General features: G+C 46.9%; 1 protein-coding gene across 5 annotated transcripts in view; it reads right to left on the reverse strand.

Moving 5' to 3' along the window:
• The window catches only part of LOC147015973 (GON-4-like protein), a 216,485-nt gene that overhangs the window by 10,314 nt on the left and 178,770 nt on the right, over positions 1-27,401 (reverse strand). For 2 of the 5 annotated variants that reach the window (XM_085848644.1, XM_085848646.1), the window contains one exon: positions 9,780-12,804. In XM_085848644.1, the coding sequence (XP_085704770.1) occupies positions 12,542-12,804 (263 nt within the window). In that variant the 3' untranslated portion in view covers positions 9,780-12,541. Of the gene's footprint in view, positions 1-613; positions 702-9,657; positions 9,733-9,779; positions 12,805-19,951; positions 25,857-27,401 lie in introns of those variants that run through there. The other 3 variants (XM_085848645.1, XM_085848643.1, XM_085848648.1) reach the window with 3 other exon arrangements.

Consider the following 27,401-nt stretch of genomic DNA (forward strand, 5'->3'; position numbering starts at 1 on the left):
TTTTGCTCCTAAGTCTTTCACAACCTGGCTGGTTAGTGGGTGAACCATTTGAATGGACATGACTTCGGCAGGAACTTTGAATCTCTTGTTATATGGCCCCAACAGACAGTTCTCTCGAACAAGCCCATGGCATGGAGGTAGCCGATCTATCTCCCAGGAACGACCCACAGATCCCTCATCACAGGATAGTGTACCCCCACCTTCTATAGTCAGGGCCACGACATAGTCAGAGAGAAGAGAGAAAGGGTCAGTCTATGGGGAACGACAGTCACTCTGACTGTGAACGTGCTGCCCTGTCAAATCTGAGCAGCAGGGAAAATTTGGCCCCTGACTTGCGTTGGGGGGGGGGGGGTACAATCACCACGAAGAGGCATCCCCGATAGTCGTAGTTTGAATCTGTTGAGGGTGGTGCTGAAAACGCAGCTACACTTTGCAAGATACAATGGGATATTTTAACGTCCCAAAATAATCCCAGCAGATGGAACGTCTTGCTTAATGTCCATTTGAGGGCGGCATCCTCTGTGAGTACACTCTCCAAGCGAAGCACCATTCCGACAGTTTTAGTCGTATCAGGAATCGAACCCAGAGTAAGCTCAAAAGGTAAGTACACTACCTGTGCACCATGCTGTCCATGCTGCCTTCTGTGTCGTGTGTACATTACTCCAACTTGAGACGAAGACGCTTGTGCTCATTCAATGTTGCTGGAAGAAAAAAAAAACCACATCAACATTGGAACATTACTGTGAGAACGCAAAAGGCATGCACACAACGATTCATTGGGAGGGGAAAAGGTTCTCATGCATCGAAGGGTGTTGGTTCAGGTTTATACTCCAAATGCTGTATTACTGTACACCGTAAACCTGCATGCAATATGAAACGTGAAAAAAAGACCACTATAAAATTAGTGCTTGAATTACGTGGCAGGAAATATGCGATTAATTAGTTCTCCATTGAGCAGATGTGAGAGTAAAAGAATGGAATGAAAGAGTAAGCAGCAGGAGGAAATGTTGGACTTTTATTGCTTTTACTGTTGAAACATGTTTATAAGTTGAAGTCAATCAATTATGACACAAAGTTATCCGTGCTACGAGGTTCTTCCCACGTTTCTCATGCTCCACGATCGGGCCAAAGGATCTACCGCATTGATCTTCTTGGCATTGATCCGATATTCCTTCATCTGCTTGGGAGCACACGTCCCTCCAGCAGCTTTGTCTTAGAACGGACTTTCATTACAAACGATTGCACGGGTTTTAGGACCTAACTCAAACACTGCTTGGCAAAACATGGAAAAATCATTTAATATTGTATATGAATAAGATTTCGGAAAATCCTTTTGGGGTTTGTCAGACAAAGTTCTGGGTTACTACAACTATCAACTAAATTCGGAAAAAAAGGGGTTGTAGTTGGATGACCGTTTTTACAGCCATTTTTCCCTGCTGTGCAGGGGTTTGGCTTTTTCTTGAGGCAATGTTTTTATGGCCGGATGCCCTTCCTGACGCCAACCCTGGTTGTAGTTGGAAAGATGTGAATTGAAACAAGAATGAACCATCAGTTATTGCAACAGCTCAGCAGGCATGGCTCAGGTCAGATGCGTCGACCACTCGGATGAAACCCACCGCAGTTGGAATGTCAGTCCTGAACCTTGCCTGCTGAAAAGCTATACTAGTTGATGGTGCCTTAATTTTTTAATATACGCAGTGACAACACTAATTAACCATTAAGGTTAGATCAAAAACCGACTGCTTTTACCTGTTCCAGTTGCACTTAATTACCTTCAATACATTGCCGCATGCCACGGCTGTGAGAATTGCTGAGCGGAAAGGGCCTAGCTCTATAAAGATTCAAAATACCTCATAAATTTATATTGTATTTCTAAAACGTGTTATACTAGTAATTATAAAAATTCAAAATGCAGTACTGTGCTCGATTATATAATGAATTGTATTCAAAAAGGTGTGAGTAACCCTTGAGTTGAAGTTTTCTCTTAAGGGCCTGCACTGCATCATTTTCAAGTGTTTGACGGTTATTTACTTTCAGCCCTTGTAGAGACTATCTGTTATCATTTTGAAAACTTAACAGTTCAAACACTGAATGCATGCAATAAAGAAGTTGATATAAATTATGAAACATCTGTCTTTTGTACAAACCATTGATGCACGTTTGGTTGACTACCCCTTAAATTATCATTTCACATTATTGGCTCGTGGGCCAGAAGCCCATCAAAACTTTCGTTCATCCCATGTCTTGCTTTCCAAACCTTACCTTGCCTACAAGCTAAGCGTTATGTCTTATTTTTAAAATACAAGTCGATGCTTGTGAAACAGAAAGACAACAGAAATGTTGAAGGTCCACAAAGTGATAACAGGATGGTGGGAAAGAAAAAGGCAACAAGAAAAAGAGCAATTATAGATTGCAGACCCTCGGTAGGACTTCTTTTGAGTGGTGTATTTTTATAGGTTTGAGGGTAAATCCAATATGGCTGCCAAACCATGTGACCTACGACATCATATGTGTGAACCTTTTGTTCCTCATGGACAGGCGGTCATACGTGTAAAGTTTCGCCTCAATTTGTTCAGCCACTTCAGAGAAGAAGATTGTTGAAGTTTTTTTATTTTTTCAAAACAATATGGCTGCCGAATCACGTAACTGATTACATCATGAATTTTTTTTTTCTGTGGATCATTTTATCCCCAGATAACCCTCAAAAATGTTTATACTGATCGGATGTGACATTCTAAATATGCAATTATGACGTCATAACGAGGGGCCTTATGACGTCATTAAAAAAACAAACTCATTCCCCATGAGGAGTACTTGCTATGTGCCAAGTTTCAATTTTTTCCTTGGTGTGGTTTCAGAGATACAGAGATCCAAATTTTTTCCATTTCTCCAATATGGCTGCCACACCACGTGACCTATGACGTCATATTTATCAATAAAACATTATACAGGAGTCGTCGCACCAATGGTGAAAATTTTGTCTCAATCCAACAAGCGGTTGCAGAGAAAAATACGAAAGTTCTGTGCGGACAAACAAACGACTGCTTTCTTCGAAGGAAAAAAGATTACTCCTCCCACGGGACTCAGCACACGAACTCTGCCATGGGACTCCCACGAACTCAGCCCACGAACTCAGCCCTACCACGGGACTCCCACACGAACAAAGAAAGGATCTCCTCTTTATCCTTCCCACCCCTCCCCCGCACCCGGCGTGACTCATGCCCTCGTGATCCACCCCCCGCTCAACCACGGGTGGGAGGGTGTTGTTGACGTCGCGGGATGGCAGGGTTCTTCTTCCTCTTCGCAGAAGAGGGGGAGGGATGTCTCCATTGTTCGCTCCCTAACTATTAAATCGATCCGCAGCGCATCCAATCAATTTCAAAACATTTAAACAATGGAAGGTGAGCTATCTAGGGAACATGCACTTATCGACATAGCTGACTAAGGGAACCTGTATGTTGTGTGCAATTGAATTCCAAATTCGTAACACTACCCCCTCCCCTTTTTACAGACTCGTCCCGAGTCGTCAAATTTTCGTGTGACCAGCATGTGTAAGTTTTCCCCTAGTACGTTCTACCTCCGGATCCCTGAGTGTGACATTTCTTCATACGTGTCCCAAAAATAAATAACCTAATGCGCTGCGTAACTAACTAAACAAACTCTCACAGACTCATTCGGACAACTTAGCTAAAATTGCTGGTGCTAAAACAAACATGCAGGTGTGGTTCCACATATTTACAATCTTAACTTATCTATTACATCACACCAACTATGGCCCAGGACTTGTGATCTGTGAAAGGGGAAAGGCAAAAGTCATAGCAAAGTCTTTGGTGCAGGGGAATGGATGGAGATGGTCGCAAAACACAAAAAATGGACTGGATGCACAGGCTGCCTGCAGGGCAGTCCTCACAAAACTAGATGGTCCTGGCACGCATGGTGATGGATGGACACAGGGGCAAACGCAAACAAGGGCTAGCAGGCACGGGGTCATGGCAGAGGCAGGCAACTCGGCATGGCAAGGTAAGCCCATGCAGAACAGGCAGCTGCAGCACAACAGGCCGGCAGGTGAAGCTGGCCAGCCTCTGGTGTGGTTCCATCAGGTCTGGAGGGAGTGCGGTGGTGCCGGCCGCTCTGAAGGCGGGCTCAGACCGAGCCTACTGTCTCCCCCCACTCTATCACCTTTGCCTGTCTCTGTCCATACCCACTCCCTTAATTTGCCACACAACACAACAAAATTTTGCCCCTCTTTATTTTTATTTCTCTTTTATAATTGTCTCCCGAACCCCCTTTATTGTCTTTGTCTGGCTAGCCTATCATGTCCACCTAGCCTGCTCACAACCCCTACGTTCCCTCTCTGGAGGGGAATAGGGAGAGACGAGCGTCCTGTCTCGAGGCCCAACGAAGCCTCAGAATGGCCTCCGCAGAGTTCAGCGATCTACCAAGGTGAGTTCAGTGGCCTACAATGAGCGAAGGGATGGATGGTGCGAAGGGGTACATCTCCTATCTACCCTAACATTCATTAACCTGAAACTATCCCAGGGCTTTCCAAAAACGCCTCACACTTTAAAACTATTGGTTCTAAAAACCATGATTCCCGTCACCTGTGTTGGTGTCCATTATAAGTTTGGGCTTTGCCCTCAAATTTTCATACATGCCCTCGCACAATTTCCTGGCTGGGCAGCGTGGCTCAACTGGCAGGAACTCCCCCTCTGCCAAACTCTAATCATGGCACCCCCAGGCCCGCAGGCTGCCTCCGAACCTAGCTGCTCCCTATAAATGTGGGGGGTTGCCCTCTCTGGCATTGCCCCCCTCCGATGCCCACGTGGCGTGTTGATGCCCCGGGTCCCTTTCCGAGGGTCGCCTGTGCCCACTACACTGCCCCCGTGGCATTCTGGCGCTAGGGGTCCCGTTTCCGACGGGTCGCCCGTGCCCACTACTCTATCCCGGCCCCTCTTAGGCCCTTGGCCTACTCTGGCCGACTAGTCCGGTGCCTGGGGTGCCCACTAAACAAATACTCAACTTTCCACAGCCACGCTCCCAGCCGGTCCATGAACTCTTGCACCCCTCCAAACGGGTTTCGTGCCTTCTCTCGACACCAACAACAAAACGACCTCCTGTTAGTAAATTTGAATAACCCACTAGCTAACATTAAACTGACCCTGGGGTCACTTGGGTGGGAATCACTCCTCCCCCCAACCAGTCATTCGCACCATGCATACCACATTCGCTCCACTCGCACACTTGGACCCACTTGGACATTTCGCAACTCACACCAACACTCCACACTGCCATCCTTCTAACTAAATCCCCTGACTAACTCGTGCTCCCTCGTCATCCCTTAAAACTCATGCACGTTCCATTTACTCTACGTAGCTAAGCTACGTCTCCACTACACATTTCCAGTCTGTCCGTGTCTCCAAAAATCCAAAAATCCAAAAATTCCATTTTCTAAATCTAAACTAAAATCCCCCTAACTAATCCATTCCACGGGCTCCATGAGGTACAACCCATGTCCCCATGAAGCCGGTCTCACTAACTCTAACCCATCCTCCTAACTAGTACTTCCTGTCCCCCCAACAAGGGGGTCTTCCACCCCTTGCCTGGGAATCCTGTTCACCCAAAGCGAGGCTTGCTTTTCTCAACTCTTGTTTTTTTTCATAATGCGCACCACCAGCGCGGCAGTTCACAGCCGCGCTCTTTTTCCGTGACGTCATGGCAGCTGCTTGCGCCCCACGCACCTCGTCCCTCTTGGACGGTACCCTCCGGCAGGAATTCCCTTCTGCCGGATTCCAAACACACGTGCAGCCATGACGTCACTCTGCGCATCTCAAAGCAAGCCCCGCGTTTCGAGGGGTTCCCCACGCGAACACACGTGCTCTGCTCGTCGGAGCTTTACAAACACGCTCGCGTGGAGAACCCATCCAGTCCAAATTCCGAATCCAGCCTAGCTTCTGTCAGTCTGCGGGATCGGTTAACATCCACCGCTGGCGTTTCCGGACCGGGTTTCACCTGCGCGGCCGCGCACGTGGCGGCCTTGTGCGTAGCACAGCACGGACCCTGCGCTCGCTGCTGTGCAAACCCCGCACGGTTCTCAATTCAGATACGGCCGCTACTCGGCCCTTGTCCTTTATCTGGTCCCATCGTCGTCGCCGTTCAACGCACACACTCCTGCGTGCCACGACGCTCACACACTCCACCATGGCACTCGGACACGGGGATGCGGTTGCGTCCTCCCGCATACCGACTGTCATCTCCCTCACGTACAGCGACCTCACACACGCGGTCTCTCTCACACACACCATACTACTCACACAATGCGTGCTTTCTTACACGCATTTCGCCACACTCGTAACCACACACACCGGGACGACCACGCTGGGGATTTGCGTCACCACAAGGGGTCCCGGGGCCTCCATACCCCCCAAGCTGCGCGTGTACCCGTTAATAGCACTCGCCCGCTCCACCTCGTTCGGCTCGACCGGACCCACCTGCTCGAGATCTGCCTCAAGGGGGCACATTTCCTCCCTTCGTTCCTGAAGAAGGCTACCCTGCTGCTTGCATCGGGTCCCAACACATTCCTCAAGCTCAACCCCATTGTCCCTCACTACCTCCATGTGTGCGTGTTCGTCCTTTGTGTCCTGTTTATCGTGTAGTCGCTCCTCTACCGTTTCTACCTCCCGTGTCTCTGCACGAGTCTCATCTTCCATGTCCCCCGTATTACTTTGTCCTCCACCGCGGGGCCGACACAGTCCACACTCCCCCTCAGCTCGCTCGCTCCAGCACGTGGCGCCGCCATTATGAGCTCCACTGCCCACGTTTCGCTCCTCGCAACTGCCATCACTGCCTTTTGCCCAGCCTGGAGACTCCGCTCGATGCGCTGCATCTCACGCCGCAGTTTTTGCATATTCTCATCCATGTTGTTTTTTACTTCTTCCTTCATTTCCTTTTTCATTTCGCTTTGCATTCCATCCATTTTGTTTCCCCATTCATTTTTCATTTGTTGCATATTTGTTTCCATGTCGCTTACTATCTTGCCAGCACTTTCATCCATTTCGCTTCCCATGCCATCCATCTTTGCCAGCAAAATTAACAATACCTGGCGCATAATGGGAGTGTCCTGCACGGTGATTTCGTCCTGAGCCATAGATTCCAACATTTCCAAATCCATTCCTAATCCCTCCTACCCCCGCTCACCTTGGCTGAACATTTTACGTGCTGGGAATAAAATTTATAACGCTCGTAATTTGGGGACACGGGGGGGGGGGGGGTGGGGGGGTTTGCTCCGTATACCCCTGATCCGACTCCGTGAATTTTGCTACGGAGGCGGAGGGGCCGAATCGCACTCCTGACAACCAGTTGTTACAGACCGGGGGGTCAGCCGCCAACCGACCGCTCTGAACGGAGCCGCAAGTCGAGTCGGCCCGACCGATCGCCCTGAATATAGATCGCCGCCTGGATAACTCCGAGCGACGGGTCCTTGTACAAGAACCGAAATACGCCAATCGGCAGATCACGTGGGGTAGGGTCGATTGCCAATCTTCAATATACTTAAATACCCACGTGATCCAACTACCGGGGTATTCCACCCTCGACGGAACTCGTACAGAACAAACCGCCGAGGCGAGCTTGTCCATGCGCGATTCCGAGCGGCGTAATCGCCGAGAACCGTCGGTCCAAATGTCCCCCTATTACGGCAAACCAACGGCTTTCGAACTCCCAACACACGAAATGTTCAGTCAATGAGGGAATCGACGCAACGAGCAGGTTTACATTCACACAAGGACATTTATTATAATGAAACACGTATGCAATTAAATAAGGCAAAACACGTATGCAATTATAGAAGCAACAAAAGCATGACAAAAGAACTACAACCGTCTACTTATTATGTACAGTCATTTACACTTAACAGCAGTTCCTACTTATTAGACGGGCCCACGGACACACGTATGTGCACGCACGCACGCACGCACGCACGAACGAACACACACACACACACACACACACACGAAACGGTGGCTGAGGCCTTTAATCACGTGCTCCAGCTCGGAGGACAGGTGAGCTGAAACTCAGAGCTTGACTCGAACCTTTCCACCTCGTGTGGTCTTCAACTTGTCCGGTCCCGGGCTCCAGCGAGAGCGAGCTGGATCCAAATCGCCGTGAGCCGCGTTCCTTCCCGAGCTCCCGCGAATCCTCCCGCGCTTCTCAACACGTGCCGGTGAGACGAGGCGCCAATCCTTCCTGTCGATCGTCGCTTCCCCGAGGATCCAACTCCAAGAAGAGGCCGATGCGTCGCACCAAGCTGGGAAACAAAATGGAGAACGAAAAGCTCCACGAACCAAGAAGAAGAGGAAGAAGAGGAAGAAGCCTCCACTCGCAGCTCGAGCCGAACAACCGGCTCAAGTTCCTTCCAAAACAAAGCAGCAGCCGAAGCTCACTGAGCCAGCCGAAGCAAAAAGCTTCCGAAGGCCTCAAGCCAAGCAAGCCAAGCAGGACCCGATGGCCTGCTGAACGACTGCTCTCTCCGAAGCAAAAAAGCTTACTCCTCCCACGGGACTCAGCACACGAACTCTGCACACGGGACTCAGCACACGTGACTCAGAACGGGACTTCTTCACGAACTCTGCCACGGGACTCCCACAAACTCAGCCCACACTCAGCCCTACCACGGGACTCCCACACGAACAAAGAAAGGATCTCCCCTTTATCCTTCCCACTCCCTCCCCCGCACCCGGCGTGACTCATGCCCTCGTGATCCAACCCCCGCTCAACCACGGGTGGGAGGGAGTTGTTGACGTCACGGGATGGCAGGGTTCTTCTTCCTCTTCGCAGAAGAGGGGGAGGGACGTCTCCATTGTTGCTCAAACTATTAAATCGATCCGCAGCGCATCTAATCGATTTCTGAACATTTAAACAATGGAAGGTGAGCTATCTAGGGAACATGCACTTATCGACATAGCTGACTAAGGGAACCTGTATGTTGTGTGCAATTGAATTCCAAATTCGTAACAATATTTAGGATTTTGGAAAGACCACCTTTACGTTGTTGACCTTGGGACTGTTGACCTTTTGGTCGACGTTGACCTCAAAAATAATTGTCTGGTTGAATTCAGTGACCTGAAATATAAATTCTTTTCAATTGTTAAGTGAATCGGATGAAAATTGAGGATTTTAGAAATACCACCTTAGTTGTTGACCTTTGGACCTCAAAAACAAGAGGCTTCTTCCTAATGACAAACTCTACCATGTGGTGAAGTTTCGTGACGATTGGTTTAAAAAGGCGACAAACAGAATAACAAAATCGACGAACCAATATACTTGGAAAAAATCTTCGATTTTGCAAGTAACAAACGGACCCAAACGCAATACCCTCTCCTTTGGTGAGGGTGATTAAAGTAAGTGCAAAGAAATATCCTAATGAGTCGATAAAGCTGCAGGTCAATGGAATCGCAAGATTTTAACATATTACATGAAAAAACAAAGGGCTAACTGACATCTTTAAAAAATGAGGGAAGATCACAGTGGGGATGGCGAGACAATGGAGAATGAATGAATGGATGCAGAGTCTCACTGGGGAATTTGTGTACCCCTTTCACATACTGGGGGGCATCACAAGTTTCACATACATTTAATACAGGAAGATGGTGCCACCTTTACCTGGAAGAAAAGGAATGAGCTGCAGTAGCTTCTCTTGACACAGCACAATCTTGACGCGAATGCCATCGAACGTGTCTGAGAACATGGATAGGGATCTGCGGAAGAGCTGACCTCTGTCAAGTAAATACACAAGAGCTGCAACAACAACAAAAATACTCCCCGTTTGTAAAAAATCTGGATCAGGTCATCAAACAGAATATCATCGATTCGATGCTTTCTTGGGTTCAAAGCACCGTACGATGCCAAAGGACCACGCGACCAGATATTATTAGATGTAATCCAGTTGATTGTGATTGTAACACAGATGATAAAATAGACTTTGTTTACAATCAGGGGGTGTTCATTATGCCCACACTTTTTGAAAGAAAAATAGGGGGTGTATTGTAATTGGCTCCGTCCGTCATGCTATCTCCTCCAGGGTGAGGACTTGGGGGTCAAAGGGGTCAAAACAGAAAAACAATTCAACTCGATTTCATATTGGGTCATTCCTGATGGAAATTTTTGCCAACTTTCAATTCCGCTCTCAGTTGGAAGCGTGGGGATTTGCGATGGCACACCATCGACTTTGCTCTAGTTTTAGTTTGGCAGAGTCCTATATATTCGTTTATTAGTCATAAAGTGGTGAAGCGTTTTAGTTGAGATGTATAATGACGTTTAATGAAAGTATTTCCAGTGAGTAAAAAGCCCTAATCCAGGTAATTATGGTGCGTCACAATTTTTACCTCCGCCACCGAAGGTGGAACGGAGGTTATGTTTTCATCCCTGTCTACCTGTCTTTGTTTGTGTGTGAGCAGGATATCTCAAAAAAGTTATGGACGGATTCGGACGAAACTTGTTGGATACTTTGGGTATGTGACAAGGACGAAAATGATCCGATTTTAGTAAAGATCCGGATTCAGATACCCGAATTTTAAAAAGTGATTCTTCACCATTGACAGATAGCATGCTACATATCTTTTTTGGCCCTATCTTAAATAGTTGTGGACAGATTCGGACAAAACTTGGTGTTAGGGTTAGGTGTGTGACACGGAAAAATTGATTCGATGTTGGTGAAGATCTGGATCTGGATTCCAGAATTTTTTAAGTGATTCTTTACCATTGAAGGGGATATTTATTGTATTAAAGGGAGTTGAAGGGGACATTTACCAGAAATCAAAGTGTGCCAGGGTTTGACTGTTTCCTCATTTTGGCAATCCTTGATATGGACAATTACCAATATACAGAGTTCTTCCTTGATAATTGAACAAAAAAGCTTTGAAGGAAACAAGTGGGATTAACAGCCAATGAATATAATAAGCATGCAATGGGAAACATGTGTAAGGTGGCATGCGCGCACGCACGCACATGCACTCTCTCTCTCTCTCTCTGATAAAAATAGAAGAAAACTGGAAAAAAAAAATTCCAAACTTCAAAAGCCCTGCCTGGATGGAATCCCAAGCTTCTGGCTGAAGCAACAAGATGATCTCCACAAACACTACACCAGAGTATTCAACAAACTTATTCAAGAGGAAAAAAAACACCCGGACGAATGGCTTACAGAGAGTAACACCTTCCTCATCCTAAACTCAGAAGAATCCCAAATACTTCAAAAATATCAGCCAATAATATGTCTATCAACAGCACATAAACTTTCGAGAAGAATCATCACAGAAATGACGTACCACCACCGAACACAGCAAGACGGGCAAGAGACAGAAAATAAGCGATGTAAGGGAGGATGTTACGGAACAACAGACGACCTACTACTTAACAAGGCCATTCTTGAAAACCGCAAAATGCGAATAACCAAATTGTCCACCACCTGGGCAGAGTACAAGAAAGCTTTCGACACTGTCCCACATTCATGGATGATAAAATGCATGCAAATATACAAAAGCAATTCCTAAACAATCAAATTGATTGAGAAGGCAATGGAACTTTGGAGTACCACACTTATACTGCAGCACTCAGATGGCAAGATTGAAATACCAGGGGTGAATATACATCGAGGGATCTTCCAAGGAGACAGCTTCTCACCCCTCCTGTTCTGCCTGGCTCTGGACTCTTTGAGCAACCTCATAAACGAGCAAGGACATGGATATACCCTAACCTGTAATAATAATTTAAAAAACATCCAAAGAGACGGGAAAAGTGACATCTATTGTATATTTAAAAGTCTTCACACTGAACGACAAAAAAATGGCAGAACAACTAAATTAGTGAAACAGTACTTCGACGACATTCAAATGGAATTTGGCTTCGATAAATGAGCCAAGTGCATATTCGAACTAGGTAAACCAACAAAAGTGGACAACATCAAGATTAGACTAGATATAACAACACAGGAACTAGAAAACGAAGCATCCTTCAAATACCTTGGAGTAGAAGAGGGCTACCGAATACGTCACAAACAAATTCACGAAACACTCACCAAAGAATACCTGCATACAAAGAGGATGATCCTGAAAACCTAACTCTCCCCAAGAAACAAAATCAAAGCCATTCAACAACGAGCAGTTTGAGTGTTCCAATACATCTGCAGAATAATAAACTGGACACAAGCAGATATAAACAAGCAAACTCCTGACTATCCACAAAATGTTCTATAAAAATCAATGCATCCCGAGAATGTACCTGCTGAGAAGGAGATCGCGGCCTGATGTAACTCAACCAAGTGCACAGAATGACAACTATAGGATTGGCTGAGTACATGAAAAGTTCAACAGACTACAAAATCCAATTTGTATGCAAACACGAAGACAGCAAACCAGAAAAGGTATGAAAAACATTTGGATAGATTGGGCATACACAAACAAGACTCAATGGAATAGTTAAGATGAGGTCAGCTAGGATGGAGAACGAATCATTATTAATCCCCAAGACCAGGGACACTACATGAATGGCTTTAAGAAAATTGCAGGAATGAGTCAATCGGACAAGTGTGGATTTTGCAATGGCAGGTCAGGTCAGGTATGGGTTTATGCTGTGGAGCAGCGCGTCGCTGCGTCCACTTTCCGCCGGTACGGCAGGGGCCTCCGTCTGGCCATCCCCCAGGCGGATGCCTGGCCCATCCCCATCTCCTTGAGATGATGGTCAACCTGCTGCAACCACGGGGCACGTGGTCGGCCCATTGGCCTCCTCCACTCACGAGGCTCTCTCGCTGAGAATCTGGTGAGCAGGATCAGCGTCAGGAAAATGCGCTAATTTTGCAAGGTAGAAACAGAAAGCATGAGCCACCTCCTATAGGGATGTAAAAAAAAAAAACATGTCAGAACAGCTGTACACACAAAGGCACACAGAACTTGTAGAGTAATCCACTGCCTGGACATCTGCAAAAACTTTGATATCCCAGTTTCAGAAAACTCGTGGAAACATGAACCAAAAATCAATAATTGAAAACAAGGAAGTTATGCTCACATCCGACTTGATGATCCAATCGAGCGTGAATATAGAAAACAAGGCATTGCGACCATATATCGTGCTTAGCTACAAAAAGAAAAAAAAAAAGAACACATTGCTAATTGAGTTGTCAGTACCCATTGATTTTTGTCTAAACGATGCAGAAATCAAGAAAATGACCAACTACCAAGATTTCAAAAATGATGTGAAAAGATCTTGGAAGTTGAAGAATGCCAAAATTGTACCAGTGATAATTGGATCTGCAGGAATGATCAAGAAGAGCCTCACGGAGATATTAAAAACCATTCCTGGGAATATTGCTACAAACGAACTGCAGTTGGAAGCTGTTCGGGGCTCGGTGACGATCCTGAAAAGAGCCCTCGGAACTAAACTTTGAGAACAAGAAAACTTCACAGCTTGGTCCGTGAATCATGATCCCTTGTTGAAACTGAAGAGAATATTTCGAGACCTGGGAGGACTCCGTTCCACCTTCTGAACCCCGCATGGACACACACCTATTTCGAAAGAATTAAATCAACATGTAAAGGATGTTCAAAATGATACTCATTCGACAACACTCTATACTAATTAACTTTCTCTTAATCGCAAACCTCAAGATAGTTGTTTTCCTCAAAGTAATTGTGGTGGAGTCTGCGGGCCTACGGGGAAGGGCATGGTGGTGTGGGAGTGGTCGGAGTGGTCATCGTATCTGCAAGGGATATAAGGTGTGCGCGCCGCCTGAGGCGTCGTAGGAATGCAGTAGTCAAACGCGGCTTGTGCGTGTGCATACGTAATAAAGGAGAGCCGCCGGGCAGAGTACGCCCGCGCTCGCGCTTGTGCAACACAGCCCGGCTCGACTGTTCCTCCGCTCGTGTCTGCCTGCTAAGCATCTTCCATTCAGTACATTACAGTTGGCTGACGAGGATCTTCGGATCGGCGTGTGCAGGGCGGCAAGTAACCCGGGCGGTTCCAGGCTACGGAGCCAAGGGTCTTGCCAGCTCGAGCATGGCAGAAGGTCGGGGCACGGCACATGGACGCGTACCCGTGTTCGGGGGAGATGAGTTCGAGTTGTTTTCTGAACAGTTAGGTTGCTACTTTCGGGCGAATGATGTAGAGGATGAAGAGAAACGCAAGGCGATCTTGCTCGCCTCGCTATCAACGGAGCACTATCGGCTGCTGAGTGATTTGGTGGCTCCAAATAGGCCCAGTGATGACGTGCTATCCTTTCAGGACATCGTGGCGAAAATGAAGACCCACTTGGCGCCAGAGAAGTCGTTACATCTCGCGCGGTTCCAGTTCGATCATCTCGCTAAGGGTGGCGAGGAGCGCGTTGCAGACTTCGTAGCACGAGTGAAGCATTCGGCTGTGCCGTGCAAGTTCACGACAGAGGAGCGTCCGGCACGGCTCAGAGATCGTTTTATTTCTGGTCTGCGAGACGCAAAGATGGTAGCAGCCATCCTGCGGTTGACCGACATCACATTCGACTCGGCGGTCGCGACTGCTTCGTCTGTCGAGCAGACACTCACGGATGTCCGCACCATTGCTGGCCAGGACGTAATGAGTAGCTCCAGCTGGGGCATGTCGGCTAATCCCGAGGTCCACGCGGTGACCGCACAAGTGCCGCAGGTCGCGCAGCCCGGAGTCCGCGTGATGGCTCAAGTGCCGCAGGTTGCACGCGTGCCTAGCGGTGCGGGACGAGGGCGCGCACCGCAGCACGGTCGCACCGGGAGCGAAGGGGCACCGCAGCACGGTCGCACCTGGAGCGAAGGGGCTTTCCGGGGGTGCTGGGGGTGTGGGGGTCCGCACCTGCGACAAATGTGCCCGTATAAGAACACCGTGTGTTTGCATTGTCACAAGATGGGACATTTGAAGCGTGTGTGTCGGATGGCGGGGGCCTCCGTTGGGGTCTTGGATGACGAGGTGCGGGAGGACCCCAGTGACCTGGAGATCGGCCTGTAACCGGGGCATGACGATGCCGGCGAGCCGGAGCAGGAGATGCAACCACGGTTGAGTCTGTTTTCCGTTGGTTCGGAGATGACGACGCCTTTCACGGTGGAGGTCGAAGTGAATGGCCAACCGACTGTGTTTTGCGTGGATACCGGGGCTGCGGTGTCGGTCATGGGTGAGCAGGCGGCTCGTGGTCTTCGCGGTATTCGCCTGGTCAAGACGGCCTTGTCGTTATACACGTACACCGGTGAAGCGATTGCACCGCTTGCGAGGGCCGACGTCTCAGTGCGCTACCGAGATCGACGCGCCCGGCTCTCGGTGTTCGTTGTACGAGGGGAGGGGCCCGCCCTTTTGGGTCGGGACTGGCTGGCGCACCTCGGACTGGATCTCCGGTTCGTACCTCCAGATGTGCCAGTGCTCTCTTCGAGGCCTTCGTCGAATACCGAGGGCGAGGCTCTGGCGGCGGAGGCCGCGTCGATGCAGCGGGAGCGACCGTTCGTTGCTGCCTGCGGCGGTGATGTGCGGTTCGGGAGCGGCGAGAGCCGTATCAGTTCTCGCGATGAGTTCCCGCGCTTCGCTCGCGATGAGTTCCCGCGCTTCGGCAGGGTTCGTGAGGAAATGCGCGTCGGTGTTGTTCAGGCAGCTTCAACAGGTGGCGGTGAGCCCATGGCGTTAAAGGGAGTCGCGAGTCACAACATCGAGTCGACAACCAAGAAACGGACTTGTGATGTGGGTTGTGGGTTGTTGTTCATGGCATATGTGTTTTTCCTTGCTCTAGTGATGCAGTTTAACGTTGTTGAAATAAATGCCAGCAGTTCTCGTGTGAAAGTGGATTTGGCGGAGACTAGTCAATGGGGTTGGTATTATGATCAATGTGATGTGGGGGCTTTGGGAGCAGTGGTGGCGAATAAAAAGGTTGGGTTGGCCTTCCATTGTCCCGGGCCGCAGGTAGTTGCTTTGTCATGTGCTGGGAGTTTATCAAGAGACCGCGCTGTACGGAAAAATGAGTTTGCAATGCTTCGAGTGATGTTCGTAGTGATTTATAACGAGCCTATGATTGCAGTGTGGTTTAAATGGAATTGTTCCCGTCTAGCTGCCGTGTGGGTCTCGGAGATCGACTCGGAACCAAGGCTGGTGCACTGGTCGGCGTTACCCCCACCTCTGGTTGCGAGCGCAGCTCTCTGTGTTCGCTCAAGGCCATTTAGACGGGCGTTGGCGTCTCAACTGATTGTGGTGCGTGAGTTGTTTTGGAGCATTAAGTGCGTACAGCCAGCGGCGCTGTTCAGTGCCCCCGGCCAAGGTCGATCAAGGCTGGCGCCACGGCTTCCAGACAGCGGGCTTCCGGCCTCGGGATGTTTATCTACGTCGGGTCTGCCTGGGGGGAGTGGGCCGGAGGCGTTTGATGGTGCCGGGGGAGGTTGGCTCGAAAGATCGCCACGACCTCGGCGAGGGCCATGTCAGCATGAGCCGCCTGGGGGCGTTTCCGCTGGGTAGGGCTGCTGTGTTTTTCGCCTTGCTGCTTCATATCGGTAACGCGGCCAGAGTTTGGGAGGTGCTGTGTCTTCGGAATCTGGTCGGGGCAGCTCCATTAACCCGCTTTCACGCATTATATGATGTGGTGTGCTGTTATACTTCGCTGTTTTCATTTTATTTTCATGGTTATTCTACCGAAGTCCTTCGTGTTGTTTATGCTTCTTATAATGGTGATCATTTAATAATCATAGTTTTAGGGGGGAGGAGTGTGGTGGAGTCTGCGGGCCTACAGGGAAGGGCATGGTGGTGTGGGAGTGGTCATCGTATCTGCAAGGGATATAAGGTGTGCGCGCCGCCTGAGGCGTCGTAGGAATGCAGTAGTCAAACGCGGCTTGTGCGTGTGCATACGTAATAAAGGAGAGCCGCGGGCAGAGTACACCCGCGCTCGCGCTTGTGCAACACAGCCCGGCTCGACTGTTCCTCCGCTCGTGTCTGCCTGCTGAGCATCTCCCATTCTGTACATTACAGTCATAACTTTACTAACCCATAAGCAACTGATAGATTTTCTGATTGCCCCGATCAGCTGGGCTCTGTTCTTCATAGAGATTTCAACCCTTTCAGCCCAGAACGTCTCCGAGCGGTGGGTCCACAACCACAGCCATGGGTCTTCAACCTCAGCGGTGTACAGACAGAAAACCCAGCAACGTTCAAACATTCTACCTTTCTTTTTGGAGGAGTTAATGCAATATCATAAATTCATAATGCTCATTGTACATTGCACTATATAACTTTACATTAAGTTAAACACCCTTCACTGTACCTTGCAGATTACATGCACACTACTCAGCACGTCAATTTTGCTTACCACTGAATTGAGTCGTTATTCAAATAGAGGAATTATCATTGTAACAGAATTCCCACGTGGTCTACTGTGTCTCCTCGCAACCACCAAAGAAGTTTTAACAAAGAATAAACCATTCCTTTCATGCCATGAGGGTGCATGGGGCTGTCGAGGTAGTTTCACTTTGGTTAAGGAGTACAGCCATGGGTGAGTCGCATAAATCGCTTTGCCTCGATTCGTTTCATGAGCTGCGGTGGGTAATTTCCACACCATCATGGTCTGCCAAAGCTGCTTCCATGACTAATTTGACATGATGGAGGCCAAATTTTATTTTGGAGTTCTCAAACCAGCCTGTGCTGGCGTATGCCCGGTGTTGGCTTAATGGTTTGGGCAGCAGGCTTTGGATTCTTGGGTCCTCTGAGTTCAAATCCCATTCAGATGTTGAATTAATACCAGGTGGGGTTGACTCGGCCTGTCATCCTTCTGAGGTTGGCGAAATGAGTGCCAGCTTGCTGGTATACTCTGTCGGAGTGGTGACCCGTCCAGGATTGTGCCCGATAGCCAAGGAGACTGTTTAAGCCCCACCAACGCTCTGCACAGAGTGTGGTCCCAATCTCCTCTGCTCCTCCATGCTGGTGTGGAACTTGTGGGTAGCCATGGTGGAAACGTTGGTAAATCTGCAATGATTTCTCCCATATCACCAGTCCACTAAAAGGCACTTTCTTCTGCGTTTGGTCCTCCATCCAAACATCAAGCCCTTTTTCCATCCTTTTAATGTAAGGATCACGGGACTGGAATGGCACTTTTGTACTTTGCGGAGCGCTGGCAGCAACACTTTGACTCACTTTCACGGATATACTGCGCACTTCATTCATTTATGCAGAAATGGCGGCCTACAGATACCGCACTTTCACCAACCTCCAGCCAACCAATCTCATAACTCGATTTTTCACACAACCTTATAACCTTTCGCTGCCTTTTGGCACAACTAATTTTGTCCATCGTTTTACGTTTGGGTGTCAATATTAAGGATACACAAACACCAAAAGGCTCGTAATGGGAGGTAATCGAAACGGATGTAAACGATGGATGACTTCTCAGCTCAAAAACACGATTGTTCGAAATGAAGTGTCATGGTAACTGAATTGAAACACAATATGTTGCCTGCGATTGGTCGAAACCCACGATATTTAAGGGTTCACTGGATATAGATTTACGGATAGTGGTAACAATGGTCGGACGGATGATTTAGTGTGCTGCTTGCAAAATGCAAGCAACAATCTACTCCATCAAACATATAAAACTTGTACAGTATTTATTGTCTGCATGTGGGATGCACCCCAGTATCGCTTGCAGTCTGCAAGCATGTCCAACTAGTATTTCATAAATTATATTGGAGGTTGTTTTGTGTCCTTAAAGAACACTTGTTTCTTTCTGCGAACTTTAACTCTACACGTTACACCAGGTGTTTTCATCTACTGATTTTTTTTTATACATAGTCAAGGCTCGTGGAAGAGCTAGAACACAGAACGGATCAGGACACAACATAACAAAAGGAAAAGCAGAAGAGAGAAACACCAACAGCAGGGTGGAGGGAGAACGTAGATGGAGACAGACAAGCATGGGCTGCAGGTAAAGATGAGGGAGAACGCAAGGGGTGGACAAGATGGATACAGAACCAAAATTTATGGAGGGGTGGGGGTGGTTTAACAGGTGTAGAAAAGATCATGGTTTTGAATGGGGGATGATTTGAGATGGGGGTGAACAGCTGTCTTGAAGACCTCGAGGGAAGAATGAGAATGAAGAGAGTGGAAGTTGGTTGCACAGGTGACCAAAAAAAAAAAAAAGAGGAAAAAAATATCAATGGAGGTAAGCAGTGCTTCTGTATTTTGGCAGTTTCATTAAGAGGGGGTTGCTGGTGGACCATGTGCGTCCTGTAGATACCTGGGGAAGACAAAGCATGGAGAGGGCAGAGGGTGCAAGACCAGAGAGGGGGCAGAAGAAGATAAAGAGATCACCGACCTGTCAGCGATGGCAAAGTGATAGGCCCTCATGGATTCAGCTTCAACACGGGAGAGATCCCAATGATCTTGAAAGCCTTGGCTTCCATGGCGTCAAGCTGAGAAAGGTGTGAGGCAGGGGCACTCCCCCATGGTGAGGGCAGTACTCCATCAAGCTGCGGATAAAAGCCTTGGAGGTGGATATGAGCTCAGTTGAGCCAAAGAAGAACTTTGCATGACGGATGATACCCAATCTGGCTTTGGAGGCCAACTTTGAAATGTGGCTTGCTCAAGAGAGATCATGGCTGAAAGTGAGACCCAAGACTGCCAAGAGTTTGCATGACTGAACTTCTTCGAGAGGGTTGTTGAGAAAGTAAATGGAAAGGTTTGCGATACGTTCCTTTTGGAGAGAGGGAGTGTGGAATTTCTCAGGGTTAAAATGCATATTCCAAGTGTTTGACAGAATGAAAAGGACAGAGAAATGATGTGCAAGAGCAGCAGAGCATGTTTTTAGGACATGTGAGCTGATGCCGTCCAGTCCAGAGTCAGAGTCGAGAGCGGACAGAAACTTCTACACCTTCTCAGGTGCAAAAGACACAGAGTTGCCTTATATCTTTTGTTGCCTTATAGCCTGGAATTAAATTTCATTAAATCAGACTTTTTCCACCTTTATTTACACATCGTAACCCATAACTTCCAAGTGAAAAACAAATTTTATAAATATCAGAAAATTTATTAAAAATACAAAACTAGAACATCTTGGTTGGACAAGTGTCCACCCCACTTATAATAGCAACTGTAAATGCGCTCAGGTGGAAGCAATCACCTTCAAAATCACACATCAAGTGAATTGGCCTGTACCTGTGTTAAACTGCAGTGATTATGATTATTTCAGAATAAAATCTTCCTGTCCAGGCTGGAGTTCCTCAAGGCAGCGTTCTGGGTCCTGTTCTTTTTCTGGTTTACATCAATGATCTCTCTGACTCTCTGGAAAATCCTCTTTATCTCTTTGCTGCCGACTCCAACCTCTGTCATACCATCTGTCGTCCCTCAGACCGGCAAGCCGCAGCTTCTTCGCTCACTGAAGATCTGGATAAAATCACAAACTGGTCCAACACGTGGAACATGTCTTTCAATCCTGATAAATGTCACACTCACTATGTCTCTCCGAAAGGACCATTTAGAAGCCCCCCCTCCCCCCGGCCACATCTACTTTCTCAACAATTCTCTGGAAGAAGTCCTTTCATTCGAGCTTCTGGGTCTCACCATCTCCCATGATCTTTCCTGGGAAAGCCACATTTCAAACCTCGCCTCCAAAGCCAGTCGCCTACTGGGAATCCTCCGTCATGCAAAGTCCTTCCTCGGCCCACCTGAGCTCCTGACCACATACAAAGCTTTCGTCCGCAACCTGATGGAGTACTGCTCCCCCCTCAGGGCTGGTGCTCCTGCCTCCCACCTTTCTTGGCTTCACGTTGTGGAAACCAAGGCATTTAGGATCATTGGTATCTCCCACGATGAGGCTGAGCCTTTGGGCCTCTCATTCTCACCGCAGGCAGATCGGTGGTCTTTCTGTCTTCTGCCATCTCCTCTCCGCTCTCGCCCCCCCCTGCTGTGTCTGCAATTTGTCCGCACCATATTTCCGCAGGACGCTCAAGGTCCGCCAACAACCCCCTTCTGGTCAAACTACCAAAATCACGAATCACTGCTCACCTTCACTCTTTCATTTCTCTTTTTCCCGCCTTTGGAATAAACTCCCACACTGTTCAATCCCATTGTTCCCTCCAGGCCTTCACAAGAGCTGTTCACCACCACCTCTTCTCTTCCCCCATCCAAAACCTCGATCTTTTCTTCCCCCATGAATCCACCCCAAACTCACCTCCTTCAAATTCCCTGCTTTCCTTCCTGAAAGTTCCTGTAGTGTCCATTTTGTATACCCCGTGTTCGTATACCTAGTGTCCTAGTGTATACCTACTGTATACCTAGTGTCCATTTTGTAGACTCATCGGCATTGAGGCTGTTCTCTAAGAATGGCCAGAGAGATGTTGAGTAGCGGCTATTTTAGTTGTAAAAAAAACGCCACGTTGAACACATCCTCAACCATTTCAGGCATGCATTTTCCGATGTTGTTCAAACTTAGCAAACAGATAACGAATGATGGCTTACACATGCACGCCAAATTATTTTTTTCTAAATCAGATCCAAGATGGCCAACTGGCGGCTATTCTAGTTGTAAAAAAAACCCGATGTTGAACACGTCCTCAACCATTTTTCGGGCGTGCATTTACCGATCTTATTCAAACTTGGCACACATAATGAATAATGGCTTACATAAGTACGTCATTTTTTTCAAGATCAGATCCAAGATGGCTGACCGGTGACCATTTTGTTACTTAAACATGTCCCCAACCATTTCTCGGATGTGCATGGTAATATTTTGTTCAAACCTGGCACAAGCATAGTACACGATGGCATACACTTGAACCAATCTTTAGTTTGCGATCTGATCAAAGTTGGCTGACTAGTAGACTAGCACCGATTTTAGTTGTAAATAAATATGGGCGAGCCCTTTAACTCCATGCAGCAAAATTACTACGCACAACGGGGACAACGACGTTTGGTCTTTTTTCCGTCTTTCACCTGAAACTGTACCACAGAAGAGCTTTCCAGGAATGTTGCTCTTCAAGAAAGGCGTTGTTACAATGTGGATTTGAAAAGCATCTCATTTATCAAACTCGAAGGGCACTTGGTGGAGCGCATACCTCCACCCCGCAATGCCTGATCCACGAGAACATATCGGGCCCAATACATTTTTGAAATATCATGCTATATATCATTTTGGCCCTATCTCTAAATGGTGAAGAATCACCAAAACATTCTTGTATCCAGATCCGATCTTCACTAAAATCAAATCAATTTGTCCTTGTCATACACCCAACCTGTCCAACTAGTTTCATCCAAATCCGTCAGCAACTTTTTGAGATATCCTGCACACAAACAAACAAGAAAAAGATGTCGTGCAGAGCACGATAATTGCAAAATCCACCTGAGTCGGGTCAATTTATGACAAACAACCACCAAACCCACAACAAATTGCAACAAAAGGTTTCTCAGTGGTTTTCATTCCTCCTGGATATACTGATCAACAGAAAAAAAGTCTACCAAAATCTGACATCCGGAAATGGGTTAAAACAGTCATTTTCAAGATGGCCACCACCGGGCTTTGAAATAACTAAAACAGCAATAACTTCTTCAATAATTGTGATAAAAACATAATTGTTGGTTCTGGTCCATGGTGTTTTAATGGATCAGCAATCCACTGGTGTCAATAAAATTTAGATCTGATCGGTATTTAACCTGAAATCCAAGATGGCGGCAAAAAAAAGTATTCGTCCTTGCTTACGGGTGACATCTCTCTTGAAAGTCTTGAAGAATCAGCTGCAATTGTGAAGATCACTGAAGAACTTGCTGCACAATCCAAAACGAGTAAGCTGTGGCTAGGTTATCAGAAAATGCTCCACACTGCTCGGGCAATGATCAAGGAAGATTGCACTGGGTCTTGGAAGGATCACTTGCAAGCTGTTGCTGATGCCTTGCCAATATTTGCAGCAGCTGGACACTACAACTACCAGAAGTCCGCTTATCTCTACGTACAAGAAATGAGTGAACTGGAGAGCAAACACCCAGATGTGTATGAGAAGTTTCAAAATGGCTTCCAGGATGTGATTCAACATCTCGTGTGTATGGCATTGGGAAAAAAATCAGTCTTTCAGAAACTCGTGGAAGATGATCAAGGCCTCCAGTTGTGTGCAGATACATTCACTTCGAGAGGCGTCAGCCACGCTGAAATAAAGAAACTTGGCAGCCAAGCGATGGCCGTTATATTTGGTGGGGAGAGCACAAGTTCTCTGGCAGCCATGCGTTACAAGATATTCACAAAGAAGGTCGCTGCTGCCAAGTCTTTCGTTACACCTGAACGTCTTCCCCCAACGGAATCTGCCACCAAGTTTCATTGTCTCCGAGTATACTACCAGGTCATGGTTTGGATGGGGATGGAGGGTGACCTCGATCCTCTGGACTGGGGCTGGGGACTTGAAAACAATTGATTTGTACCTATCATGACTGCCATGAATGTTGCACCAGACACTCTTCTGAATATGATACACTGCAACTGCACCACAGCTTGTGACACACCCCGTTGCAGCTGCAGAAAAGAATGGGCTTCCGTGTACGTCCGCATGTGGATCATGCTATGTGACGTTTTGTGACAATCGACTAAATCAAGCCTCTGAGGAACTAGAGGACATAGTGGGGGGGGGGGGGTTCAGTGTTTTCCCCTTGGTTTCAAATGTTATTTTTTGGCCACTGGTTGGACTGTGTTGTGGAAGGATTTAACTTACCAAAAAATGATGTCACCATTTTCTTTGGTGATTTCTTTATACTTTTCTCTCAATTTCAAATTACGGCCCAAATCGTGCTAAATGATTTCATGATATTACCCCAAAATACATTCTGTATGCAAAGCAAACACCCAATATATTGCTAAAAGTAATAAAATAATTAAGAAATAAAACACTCCTTTCAACAACTCAAACTTTTTTTTGGTTTTTCACTTCTAAATTTTAAATACAGTGATAATCTCACAGCTCAAACATGTTTTATTTAGTTCTTTCAGTCCACCATCTGGCTGGTTCTGGTCAGCTAATGTAGGATAGAACTTCAATGTTCATTTAGTGTTTGTGTTCATAGTTAGATGGAAGGATCTCCTTCTTCTTCATTCTCTTCAATTCCTAAGAGCGCCTGGTTGACATTACTGCACACCTCCGCATCGGCTCCACACAAACACATCTCGGAGCAGTTGAGGCCCTGCGAATGACAGGAGCAGTGTGATGTGCAACTGGTCTTCTTGCACCCACATTTGATGAGGCGAGTAACTGTGGCTGGAGCTGGAGGATCCCTTGTTGGTACTGGTAATAGCGTATCCTCCTCTTCCTTCTACCCGTAGGTTGTTGCTGGTGGTAGCTGAGGGTGAGAAATGTTATCCTGACGCCACACCATGGCGTCCGGGCAATGGCTTCATGTAAGGCTCCTCGTGTCGGAGGTAGCTTTTCAATCTCCAGTTGTTTCTTGGTGAAAAGCTTCCATCTGAGATCACCAACATCCACCACAGTGCTACCAGGCTCATAGAGCTGGCAAACAAATGTCTCAATGGCTCGTTCAGTGTCACCTTCCAGCTTCTCGGAGATCCCTAAGGCAGCAAATGCAGATACCACCTCCATGGAGCATCTGCTAAGTGCTTGCCAACAGGTCAGCTTCCCCTTGCCAGCAAATCGACCTGTTACGTCAGCTCCAGAGAAGGCATGAAATCCTGGTAAGGCTTCAGCCTTTGCATCACCAAGTGCATTCATGATTCGTCCCAGTGAGATTACTCGCTTCTTGTTCCCTACACCAGTGACAAAGTATGTGTTCCTGCCGAGCTGATGGTAACGGTGGATTGCAAGGACAAAACGTCAGTGTCAGGTGACTGAATGTAGAGTTCTGTTGCTCCTCTTCGAACAGCATCCAGACTGTGCAGGATAAGTCTCGTGTCAGCTTCTTCTTGGGAGCTGCAGAGATGTTGAACATCCATGGAGTTTGAGAGGACCTCTTTCCGCGAAGTCACTATGAAGACCTTGGGCTTACCTTCAAAGTGGTGGAGAGCTTCCTTTGCAAGATAAACTGTCAGTTTATCTTTGGTTGCGGTACTGGATAGGAACTGCTTTGCTGACACCTTGCCAATTTGTGTATTGTCTGTGACAAGGTAAGCAGTTGCTGGCTTACGACCCTGGCGTCTCTCCCTTGTGGCCTCTTTCAGTGAAGTGGGAAGATCATAACGGTCAAAGACTAGATGGAGCTCATCATATTCTCTGCACTTGCTGTCCAGTGTAGCTATGAAGCGGTCAGCCCATTGAGCACATGTCTTGACCCAAGGTAGCTTACCCATTGCCTGGGCAATTGCCATTCCATCAATTACAGTTGCCTTCCTTGGTGTCAAGGGAACAATGTCATTGGTGACATCCTCTGGCTGCAGATCAACACTAATTTTGTTTGGGAGGTCCTCAAGTACAGCCATCAGCTTGCTTTTGTCTGTGTATGGTAGGAGTTCACCACCCACTGTGAACAAGGCTCGGTGGAGAGACGTGAATTCATGCTGGCCAATGCTCTCCTTGAGGTTCATCTCGGAGCGTGAGCGTGCAACAATCAACATGTGGGCAAATAGTGATCTGTCGTCCTTGAGCTCCACTACCTGATCAGCCACTTTGCTTTCATATCTTTTAGATTGGAGGCAGTGTACCCATGCAATCGCCCACTGATCTGTGCATAATCAGCATTTCCATACTGTCCTCTTTCGTGCACAAACTGGAGGAACTTTGAGTAGGCTTCCTCTGATGGTTCAGACACTAGGACACCAGTGCCAGGCTCCTGACACTGAATACAGTTTGAAATCAGTTTCTGGTCTTGGTTTCTTACTGGTACTGGGCTCCATCTTGTGTGACTGCTCCTAATGGCTCATGCACTTCAATCTGCAACACACAAAATTTAGGGTGAATGTACAGTCATTTGCAAAAGTTTAGGACCACCCTCAGAAAATGTCAGCCCTTTGAACCTCTGTCAGAGACTTTTTTGCCCATTTTTCCACAGGACCAAAATCACAAAAAAAAACAAGAAAAAAAATCAGAATTCACAACAAACACCTGCCAAAGGTTCTAGAAGCAAGTACAAGCACGCGTCTGAATGTTCTAGGCAGGTGACGCAACATCTATGAGTGGATGATTCAATACCCGTCCAGGGTTGACAAATTGACATTTTCTCAGGGTGGTCCTAAACTTTTGCAAATGATTGTGGATGTGTATTTCTTATTTCTAAGGCCTTAACTATCATGCAAAAGTTAACTGAAGAGGAGAAAGTGAGATCTCAGTATTATATGCTGGTTTGGATGGGTCATCGCTGCGAAGTTCAACAAGAAGTTAGTTGTATGATCATAAACAGGATAAACAGACATTCTGTAATGAAGACACTGTTAGTTCAGATTGAATATTTGTCAGAAACACTTTAGAAAACACAATGTAACATTCTGGCACTCCAGACTCTGAAACAAAGCGGGATTAATACAGTACGTTGGGTCAAAAATGACCTTTCAACTTTGACATTGTGTCAAGGTTACTGAAGGTCCACAGAAAAAATGGCGACAACATTTTTCCACTTCCTGGCAATGCTAAGAACACATTCATAATATTTGCAAAAAATTAACATGCAAAACCAACGGGAATCCCAATCTGTTACGTTGGCCCTCCACTAACAGTGATGAGGACTGAAATTGTAACCTAAACTGCCATTATGTAATGTTCACAAATAAATGTTTCAGTGGCATCAGGTGTTCAGTGATTTTGGTTCAGATGGAAAATTTATTGATTTTTGCACTCTTGAATTTTGCCGCCATCTTGGATTTCATGTTAAATACTGATCAGATCTAAATTTTATTGACACCAGTGGATTGCTGATCCATTAAAACCATGGGCCAGAACCAACAATTATATTTTTATCACAATTATTGAAGAAGTTATTGCTGTTTTAGTTATTTCAAAGCCCGGTGGCGGCCATCTTGAAAATGACTGTTTTAACCCATTTCCGGATGTCAGATTTTGGTAGACTTTTTTTTCTGTTGATCAATATATTCAGTTAAGTAGGAATGAAAACCACTGAAAAACCTTTTGTTGCAATTTGTTGTGGGTCAGGTGGTATTTTCACTCGACTACCCCCTCTCCAAAGGTTGTCATGGATACATCAAAATGTCCATTTCATTAATATTAAAATTGACAATCTTAATCAAAGCTCAGGTCAATCGGATGAAAATTTATTTTTCAGATTGAAATTGATAATTTTATAAGTTTGACCTTGAGTTGACATTTGACCTTTTGACCTCAAAAAGAATTGCTTTCCCAATTCAGTGACAGACTATGCAAATCCTGTTCAACTTTCAAGTTAATAAGGAAGTAAATTGATGATTTTTCAGTTGAAAATTGATGATTTTAGAAGTTTGACCTTGAGTTGACCTTTGACATTTTGAC

Source organism: Eptatretus burgeri, chromosome 12, assembly GCF_056783735.1.
Source record: "Eptatretus burgeri isolate ZD-2024b chromosome 12, Ebu_testis_v1, whole genome shotgun sequence".
Taxonomy (NCBI): Eukaryota; Metazoa; Chordata; class Myxini; order Myxiniformes; family Myxinidae; genus Eptatretus; species Eptatretus burgeri.